The sequence below is a fragment of the Thamnophis elegans genome, chromosome 7, assembly GCF_009769535.1.
Source record: "Thamnophis elegans isolate rThaEle1 chromosome 7, rThaEle1.pri, whole genome shotgun sequence".
Taxonomy (NCBI): domain Eukaryota; kingdom Metazoa; phylum Chordata; class Lepidosauria; order Squamata; family Colubridae; genus Thamnophis; species Thamnophis elegans.
The window spans coordinates 80,292,336-80,302,580 of record NC_045547.1 but is presented as its reverse complement, the minus strand read 5'-3'; the positions used below and the strand labels follow the sequence as shown (position 1 = coordinate 80,302,580).

General features: G+C 47.5%; 1 protein-coding gene across 1 annotated transcript; it reads right to left on the bottom strand.

Moving 5' to 3' along the window:
- Positions 1-2,066: 2,066 nt before the first annotated feature.
- Positions 2,067-8,242, bottom strand: LOC116511542 (proton myo-inositol cotransporter-like). The gene is made up of 3 exons (XM_032221640.1): positions 8,123-8,242; positions 5,750-5,902; positions 2,067-3,421 (listed from the first exon to the last, which is right to left on the bottom strand). Exons 2-3 carry the CDS (start codon positions 5,898-5,900, stop codon positions 3,195-3,197), a joined length of 378 nt encoding a protein of 125 aa, XP_032077531.1. The 5' UTR covers positions 5,901-5,902; positions 8,123-8,242; the 3' UTR covers positions 2,067-3,194.
- Positions 8,243-10,245: the final 2,003 nt, after the last annotated feature.

Genomic DNA, 10,245 nt, shown 5'->3' with positions numbered 1-10,245 from the left:
TCATATATGAAGGAAAAAAATAAGTGACTTATTCCCCAGGTTAACTCAAGAGATTCCATTTAGCTAACTTACAGCTACTTAGATACAGAGACACATTTACTCATCCAGGTAGTTCTCGGCTTACGAACACAACTGAGCCCAAAATGTTTATGTTGCTAAGTGAGACATTTGTTCAGTTTTGCCCCGTTTTAAGATTTTTCTTGCTGCATTTATAACATGTGAATAGCAATAGCAGTTCGACTTATATACCGCTTCATAGGGCTTTCAGCCCTCTCTAAGCGGTTTACAGAGTCAGCATATTGCCCCCAACAACAATCCGGGTCCTCATTTTACCCACCTCGGAAGGATGGAAGGCTGAGTCAACCCTGAGCCGGTGAGATTTGAACAGCCGAACTGCAGAACTGCAGTCAGCTGAAGTAGCCTGCAGTGCTGCATTTAACCACTGCGCCACCTCGGCTTCCCCGTGGACTTTGCTTGTCATAAGGTCGCAAAAGTTGATCGCGGGACCCCGGGACACTGCAACTGTCATAGGTTCAGGCCAGTTGCTAAGCAACTGAATGTAAATCACCTGACCCTGGGGATGCTGCAATGGTCGTAAGCGTGGGGAAAAAGTGTGGTCTTAAAGTCACTTTTTTCAGTGCCGCTGTAACTTTGAAGGGTCACTGAACGAATTGTTTTTACCGTATTTTCGGAGTATAAGACGCACCCTTTTCCCTCAAAAAAGAGGATGAAAATCTGGGTGCGTCTTATACACTGCATACAGCATTTTTGGCCTCCTGAAACCCCGCCCCCTTCATCAAAATGGCCGTGCATAGCCCTTAGGAAGCTTCCAGAGTTCTCCAGAGGGCTGGGAAGGACAGAAATGAGCGAAAAACGCACCATTTTTTACTCGTTTTTGCCCTCCCCAACCCTCAGGAGCACTCTACAAGCCTCCTAAAGGCTATGCATGCCCTTTTTTTGGCAAAAAAATGGACCGGTTTTTTCTCGTTTGGGGGGGGCAGTCCCCAGGAGCACTTTGCAGGCCTCTCAAACTCTCTGCATGCCCGGTTCCTTACAAAAAAAATGAGGCGTGCAGAGGGTTTGGGAGGTCTGCAGAGTGGAAAAACTTTTTTAAAAAAAATTTACCTCTTCAAAATCTTGGTGCGTCTTGTACTCCGAAAAATACGGTAAGTCGGGGACTACCCGAATTCTACAAGTTGAAGGCTCACCAAGGAGATCAACACTGGAATATAGCAGCAGGACAGAACTGAACAGAATTCTAGTTTAATCCTCATAAGCAGGTGAATGGTTTGTGGGTCAGATTGTCCCAAATATCTTACCTCATTTGTAGGGGTATCTGAACTAGTAAAGATATCTAGAGATTTAGCACCACTTGGGTGGCCCTGAGGGCGCAGATCAACCTCCAGGTAGCCTCAACGGCTCTCTGAAAGGATAGAAATGACCAGCTGTCTGCAAGGAGTGTAAATCCTTCCATCCTCCACTGTTCAGTCAGAACTGAAGAAGCTTCTGGGGTGAGAAATGAAATGTCTTGAAAAGAGAAAGTCCAGTTGCCTCTTGGGCAGAGGTGGGTTCCTACCGGTTCGCACTGGTTCAGTAGAACCGGTTCGTCAAATCTACCGAACCGGTTAGAAGAGGTTCCACCAGTGGACCCGGAAAGCAGGCCACACCTACAGAAGAGGTTCCAAAAAATTTTGAAACCCACTACTGACACACACACACAGAGAAAGAAAGGAAGAAATAAATAAAGAAAAAAAGAAAAAGTGAGAGAGAGATGAAAGAAAAAAAGGAAAAAGGGACAGAGAGACAAAAGGAAGGAAAGAGAGACAGAGAGAGAGAGAGAGAGAGAAAGAAAGAAAGAAAGAAAGAAAGAAAGAAAGAAAGAAAGAAAGAAAGAAAGACATGGCCAGCAAGCCGCTCCCACCAGGTCACATGGCCGGCAAGCCGCTCCCACAAAGGAGGCCACACCCACAGAGTAGGTTCGAAATTTTTTTGAAACCCACCACTGCTCTTGGGGGGGGGGAAGCGCCTTTGGGAGAACCGTGAGAATCTCCATGGACAGTGGAACAACTTGCCTCCAGAAGTTGTGAATAGTATACTACAGTCTTTATTGTCATTGCACAAAATAAATACAATGGAATTGGTGAATGCTCCATCAGTTGAGCTTTTTCACGAAGAGCTTGGACAGCTGTTTGTCTGAAATACTCTAGGGTTTCCTACCTGAGCAGGGGGTTGGACTAGAAGATCTCCAAAGGTCCCTTCCAACTCTTCTTATTCTGTATTCACTCTAAAACTGAAATCAATTTGGTTTGTTCAAAGCCAAACTGTTTGCGTAGAAGTAATTCGACTTCTGAGACGAGACGTTCTCACGTTGGCTTTTGAGATTTGCAGAGTTTTAAACAAAAGAATGAATTTCTGACAAACTTAGACCAGGAAGAGCCCCAAGATGAAGCAAAATCTTCTCCATGGGCCTGCTAGGACCTCAGAGCGTTGAAGTGCCACAGACCACAAATCATTTAAAAAGTTGTCATCCTAAAAGATCTCAGCTTTCCTTGTGCAAAGCAACATCGGTGGGAAAGAATGATTTCTAAAGGTTCAAGCATCCACGGAAAGCAAGCAAGCCAGAGGAAGCCGCTTTCTCTCACCGCACACAACATCTTTGTAAGAGGAGAATCAATGTTACAATCAGTTTACAATTTCCCCTGGTTCTTTCCCTCCTTCTGTTTTACTGTGGGGTTACATTTGCTCCCAAGTCTCGGGGTTCCAGGTTAACTGCTTTTATGAATCGCCTGGTTTCTGACCGTTGTTCTTTTTAAGCATTTTAATTTTTTCGAGCTGGTCAACTAAGATGCCACCTCATCCCTCGACTCTCGTCCTTAAGTTGGCAAGGACCACAACAAGCATCCAGAACAGGAACCCTTAAGAGACCTCAGAGAGTCACTTCCAATCTGCAAGCTCTTTCCTTCTTGCCAATTCTTCTCGGCGACCGCCTCTTGGCTAGCGGATAAGAGGATGTGGGATTTTATTTCAATTTCCCCCCCCCCCCCAAAGAACATGGTTTAAAAATAGGGAAGCGTTTCCACCGAGGCAGTAGGAAGGAGAAGCAGACCAGAAACAGTGAGGTTATTCAGCGCAGTTCCTTCAGCATCCCTCAAACCAAGGCTTTCGAAAAATCTAACCGATTCGGCGGCTGAGATTTATTCCACATCAGAGGCGTCATTGTCAGAGAGATGGTAATTACTTCCCTTCACCCGGATGTACTCGATATACCTCCCGTCCTCTGATTCGGGAATGCCACATGTACATAGTGAAGTCTCAAACAAGCATTCAATTTCCTCCAGTTTTTTGCCTTTGGTCTCTGGAAGGCAGCCGTAGAGGAAAAGGAGTCCCACAAACGCAAATCCGGCATAAAGAAAGAACGCTCCTGGAGTTAAAAACAAACAAAAACGTCCACCCACACAGAGTTAATATGTGATGGCTAAGCTTTTTGTCCTCGCGGGCCGAAATCGGGCGAGCGCGCAACTGCGGGAGCACATGGCCACACCCATAATACAATGCACCCCGCCCCCTCCACATGCACGCACAATCCCCCTGCGTTTCCCCTGCCCCCCCACGCATGCACGCGACCTGCCCACGCTCCCCCCCGCGCATGCACATGCCCCTCCTGCGCCCCGTTTTGCACCTAGTAGGCCTCCGTGAAGCCTCCTGAAACAAAAAATGGGGCACAGGAGGCACCGAACCTCCCACGTTCCCCCCGCACATGCACGTGTGAACCCCCCCCCCACTCCCACACATGCACACACTTCTCCTGCATGCGTGGCAGACCCGAAAATCAGCTGGCTGGCGGGAGGTGCATGTGCAATGGAGTGAGCTGTGCGATCGGTCGTGTGTAAAGAGAGGGCTCCGTGTGTCACCTCGCCATCACAGATATAGGTTGTTTTTTTTTTTTTTAAAGGAAGTTTTTAAGGCAGTGGGTCTCAACTTGTGGTCCATGTATACCTGGAAGGTGGGGGGGGGCGCAGTGTCATCATGGGGGTCCACGAAGAAATGTTATGATTAAATCTTAAGCCTTGCGGGGGGGGGGTGTCTGTGGTCATGGTGCTTGGTCACAAAAAGGTACTCAGAGGGGTCCATGGTGAAGAAAATGGGAACGATGACTTCCGGGTTGTCTGTAGGGTCATTTTTTGACCCCCGGAGACTTCAGGAGGCTTCCCCGGAGGCTCCAGAGGGCAAAAAACGGCCCTATAGACAATCCATAAGTCCGTTCCCGAACTTCCAGTTTGCCCGTAGGGACGGTTTTAAGATCCATATTCCAAAAATATTATACAGGTAGTTTCGTTCCAAGCATTATATAAAGTCAAGGACACCCCTACAAACTTAATATTTATTCGTTTATTCATTCATTCAATTTTTACACCCACCCATCTCTGTCAGTGATTCTGAACAGCTTACAACTGTGTGTGTGTGTGTGTTTGTGTGTGTGTGTGTGTGTGTGTGTGCGTGCGCATATGTATTCTACACATACCCATCTCAGTCGATAATTCTGGACGGCTTATATATATATATTTCCCTTCCTTCCTTCTTTCCTTCCTTCCCCCTTCTCCTTTTCTTTTCCTCCCTCCCAGAATCATTGACTGAGATGGGTGGATGTAGAAACCGAATGAATGAATGTTGGTGCGTGTGTGTGTGTGGGTGCATCAGAGGTGGGTTCCTACCGCTTTGGCCAAATAGATAGTAACGTGGCCTGCCACGCCCCCCCAAACCAATTCTATCGGCAGTGACTTTATTTATTTATTTATTTACTTATTTATTTATTTATTAGACTTATATACCGCTTCATAGGGCTTTCAGCCCTCTCTAAGCGGTTTACAGAGTCAGCATATCGCCCCCACAGTCTGGGTCCTCATTTTACCCACCTCGGAAGGATGGAAGGCTGAGTCGACCTTGAGCCGGTGAGATTTGAACCGCTGAACTGCAGATCACAGTCAGCTAAAGTGGCCTGCAGTACTGCACCCTAACCACTGCGCCACCTCGGCCACCGACTTTCGATGCTGCGCATGCGCAGAAACTATCGTCATTGCAAAAATTTTAATTTTTGTTTTCCTTTTGTAATGTTATGTGCATGCGCAGACCTCTTTAGGTACAAATGCGCATGCGCGCGTGGGAGCGATGCCAGCGCATGCAAAAAAAAGTTGCGCGCCGAACTGGTAACTTTTAGTTACTACATGAGAGAGACGTGATGTGAATTTTGTCCCATTTTGCTACCCTTCTTGCCACATTTGTTAAGTGAATCGCTGCGGTTGTTAAATGATAAACACGGTTGTTCAGTGAATCGGGCTTCCCCACTGACGTGGCTTGTCAGAAGGACGCAAAAGGGGATCCCCCATGAGCCCGGGACACTGCAACCGTCATAAAGGTGAGTCAGTTGCCAAGCATCTGAATTTTGATCATGCAACACACACACCCCGGGGATGCTGCAATGGTCGTTAAGTGTGAAATAGGGTCATAAGTCACTCTTGACACTGGCGTTGTGACGTCAAAGGGTCCCTAACTGAACAGCTATAAGTCGAGGACCGACGGTATATTACAGTTAGAAATATTGAGAACGTTTTAAAAGGTGTTAGAAACATTTTGAAAGGATAAAAGTCGCCAAGCCGAATAATTGAAAGCGGAAAACGAAAACCCCGACGCATCCGAAATTTTAATTTTTCTGGGTCTTGTTTTAAGAGAGAGAGGAAATACAATTCCTTACCGTAATAGGACAGATATTCAGCTGTGTGCAGGAAGGTCAGAGACACCAAGACGTTGAAAATCCAGTTGACGCCAGAGGAACAGGCGTTTCCTGTGCTTCTCGCCCAAAGGGGATAAATTTCGGAATTGACGGTCCAAGGCATGGGCCCCATTCCTTGTGACAAGTAATTGAAAAACAACCAGTAAGTAGTTTAACTTTAACCGAGTATTCTTAAATGACTCTGATCTACCAAGATGGAAAGTTAGAAATGATTAACACAGGTGGAAGGGGCTCTGGATAACATTTACTTTCAATAAAAAGGCACAAGGTGAAGAACATTCACCCTAATATCGGTGGTTCTCGGCTTGCGACCACAGTTGAGCCCAAAATGCAGCTGTTAAGTGAATCATGTGGTCGTTAAGTGAACCCAGCTCTTCCGCCCCCCCCCCACTGCCGTTATGTCTATCGATGGGTTCAAAGCAGTGGTGGGATTCAAATAATTTAACAACCGGTCCTCTGCCCTAATGACCCGCTGGGTAGGCGTGGCTTGGTGGTCTTGTGACTTGGTGGGTGTGGCCAACTCAATGTCACTCATGTTGATGGGCATTTCGCCTTAGCTGTTATAATGGAATAAGGGTGAACCGGAGAGGCAGTAAGCAGGACAGTAAAGATGAGGCTAGAAACAACACCAGAATGTTTCCTTCCTGCCTTCCTTACAGGATTAGCCCTGTAAAGGGGGGGGGGAGACAAAAGGAGATTTCTTCCAACAACCGGTTCTCCGAACTGCTTAGAAAGTTAACAACCGGTTCTCACGAATAGGTGCGAACCGGCTGAATCCCACTACTGGTTCAAAGGAAGACTCTCAGTCTATAACAGCGGTGTCAAACTCAATTGTATCAGAGCTGTGGCCGATCTCGGAGTGTGTGGCTAACTGGGTGGGCGTGGCCAGCTTGACGATACTCCCCAAACTCCTGGCATGTTTCCTCTTCACATTGGGTAGATCAGGACGGCTCCATGGACCGGATCCGACCACACTGCGGGCCGGATCTGACCGTGGGCCTTGAGTTTGACACCCCTGCTCTATAGGAAATTATTTTTTCTTCATTTCTTCATTGATTTTTCTCCACCCAGGAATTGATTATACCCATGGTTTGAAAACAGAATCTTCTTCCTTACTCTATAACAGGGATGGCTTAACCTTTTTGTTGTCGTGTGCCGAAAGTGCCCACATGCTGAAACCCCTCGCACGCCCGCAACCATAATGCAGTGCTCGCACGACACCTCCCCTACGCATGCGTGCGTGACCCCTCCTTGCTCCCCGACACATGCGCCCTGCCTCCTCATCCATTTTTCGCTTCCAGGTTGCTGCAGGAGCCAAAACAGAGCGTGGGGAGCCTTGTGTGGTGTCCCCGCGCCCCATTTTGGCTTCCGGGTTGATGCAGGTGGCTTTCCACGCCCCAAACAGGGCCCAGGGCGCTGCTCGAGGTCCCAAAATGCAATGTGAGTGCCCTCCCCATGCTTGCACCCCGCCCCTGCACAGGTGTCCCGCGTATGCGCCCCAGCGCCCCTAGGTGTGCGAGGCAGAGACCCGAAGACCAGCTGGCCGTCGGAAGGTGGGCGCACATGCGTGGTGCAGCTGGTCTGGGGCGACCAGTGACGTGCAGTCAGGGGAGGCAGAGCCCCACCACTGTCATCATGAAAAGAAAAGAAAATGTAAAAGGAAAAAGGCAAGAGCTGAGGTCAGGCTGAGCTAGTTGCTGCCAGAGTCACCATGGATGACTGCTTAGTGCTTAACTGTTTAAAAAAGCCTCTTTGGTTTCCTTCTCCTGTAGAGGGCAGGAGAACGACGTGCCTCATCTAGTCTGACTTTAGGCGTTTTATGATCACTCAAGCAGAGTTAAGCAAAGGTGTGTGTGTGTGTGTTTGAGAGGGGGGAGGGAGGGAGGAAGGAGGGGAAGGGAAAAGAAAAAGAAAGAAGGAGACTTATTTCGCAAAAGAGAAAAACAAATGCTGTCGCTTTTGAGCATGCCTGGCTGTGGAATTCTGAGAGTTGAAGTCCACCAGTCTAAAAAAAATTTGTGTCAGTGCCTCACCAGCCATAAACCTCACCGCACATTACGGGGGGTGACAGCTGTCATGCCAGCATAGAGGGCTCGGCGTGCCACCTGTGGAACGCGCGCCATAGGTTTGCCATCACGGCCTATAACCTCTCAAGGCTAGATGGTTCAAGGAGATGGGCATTCAAAGAGGGCAACCAGGGATTCCAATTTTGTTTCCAGCGAAAAGTAAAGATGCAGACTTGGGAGATTTTGGACTAGGGTGACTGAGTTTTCCCAGCTGATAGCAGCCAATATCTTTTGATCCAGGAAAGTCAAGTTCCTCAAATCGGCTTACCTGGTGCGAAGAAAACCAGGTACAATATGAGTCCCAGCAGCACGGTCCATGAATAGGGCGTTGGACAGAAGTTGTAAGCCCAAAGGAGGTCTTCGCTTTTGAGTTTGGTTTCATTGGAGCATCTGCAAGACGAAAGAAAGAAAGAAAGAAAGAAAGAAAGGAAGGAAGGAAGGAAGGAAGGAAGGAAGGAAGGAAGGAAAGAAGGGAAGGGAAGAAGGAAGGAGGGAGAAAGGGAAGGAAAGAAGGAAGGAGAAAAAAGAGGGCAGGAGGGAAGGAAGGCAGAAGGAAAGGAAGGAAGGAAGGAAGGAAAGAAAAAAGAAAGAAAGGAAAAAGAAAGAAAGGGAAGGAAGAAGAAAGAAAGAGCAGGAGGGAGGGAAGGCAAAAGGAAAGAAAGGAAGGGAGGAAGGAAAGAAAAAAGAAAGGAAGGAAAAAGAAGGAATGGGAAGGAAGAAGAAAGAAAGGGCAGGAGGTAAGGAAGGAAGAAGAAAGGAAGGAAGAAAGAAAAAAAGAAGAAAGAAAGAAGAAAGAAAGCAAAGAAAAGCAGAAGGAAAGAAAGAAACATTTGAATATAAATGTAATGCTTATTTGCAAGAACACAAAGTTAGAACAGACTTAACTCATTATTGTCAAGCCAAACTCTTCTCCTGAAATAAATCGAGTGGCTTCTGCACTGAATGGATCACGAAACATGTTCAGTGTAAAATCTCAGAAACATACTTTATTGTGAAATTAATCACGCGGTTAAAATCATATTCCCAACTACTTAATTCCCAACACGATTACGTTGTTTTTTAAAATGATGTTTATTTCCTTTCTCAATAGATGGACAGATATCACGGGATTCTGCAACCTACGGTATTTCAATGGAAGAACCTCATTCTACAATTTGGGATTGTAACTCTGCCAATATCTAAGGGGCTGCCACAGAGGAGGAGGGGGTGTTCAACCTATTTGTTGTGGCCCGTCAGCCGCCAGCGGAGCTGGAAACAGATTCGGACAGTGAGGAGGTTGGGGAGGAAGATGGGCCAGTCCTGGAGTCTGGGGAAGGCTCGGATGAGGGCTCTGTGTCGGAGGCAGAGAGGGGGCCAGGCCCATCCGACAGTTATCAGCTGTCTTCGGAGTCGGAGATCAGTGGGGCAGAAGAACAGCTGGAGCCTGTTCCCAGTGTGCGCATGCGCAGAGTTGCCAGACGAAGGGAACAGCTGAAGAACAGGGGTTGACTTGGGAGTAAGGCCACAGGTGGGCGGTGAATGGCCCCTCCCATAGGGAATAAAAGAGGAGCGAAAGGGGAGTGGAGTTTGCAGGAGACCATTAGTTCATTCTTGCCAAATATGAAAGGTATCGGCCTGGCCACTCTCCAAGCCTGATAAAAGTCAGTAATTGGGAACTATCTTGAAAGACTGTGGGAGAGGAAAGACTTTGTTGGAGAGGAATTCACCGTACATTAAATAAAAGGGGTTTATTGGGACGAGGTCTTGGCTTGGTGCTGCTAGGGAAGCCAAGGTCAGAAGACTATTCTCCAACGCCCCAGAAGGCAAGACAAGAACCAATGGACGGAAACTAATCAAGGAGGGAAGCGACCTAGAAATAAGGAGGAATCAGAACAATTAACCAGTGGAACGACTTGCCTCCAGAAGTTGTGAATGCTCCAACACTGGAGGTTTTTAAGAAGAGGTTGGACAGCCACCTGTCTGAAATGGTGTAGGGTCTCCTGCCTGAGCAGGGGGTAGGACTAGAAGACCTCCAAGGTCCCTTCCAGCTCTGTTATTCTTCTGCCATTGATATCCTACACTCATTGTTGTAAACCGCCACAAATAATCGCAGGTTTTAAAAGGCCCAGTTCCTTCCCTGATCAGCACGGGCAGCCAAATTTTCACCTTGACGTTAAGTGAAAAAAGTACGGACAATGGGAGAGCAACTTCGCGGCATAGGAGTTCAATTCAGGATCGCTTTGGGGGAATTTTTTCCCCCCCACAGGTGCGCTGTGATGAATGCAGGCTGATTATCCTTGCTCAAGTGTCTTGAAGGAAGCCAAAGAATATTATAATCGGCACAGTGCATTTCGGAAAGTGCCTTCAGCTGCTCACTCATTGAACATTTTCTTGGGAATGTAGCAGATCAAA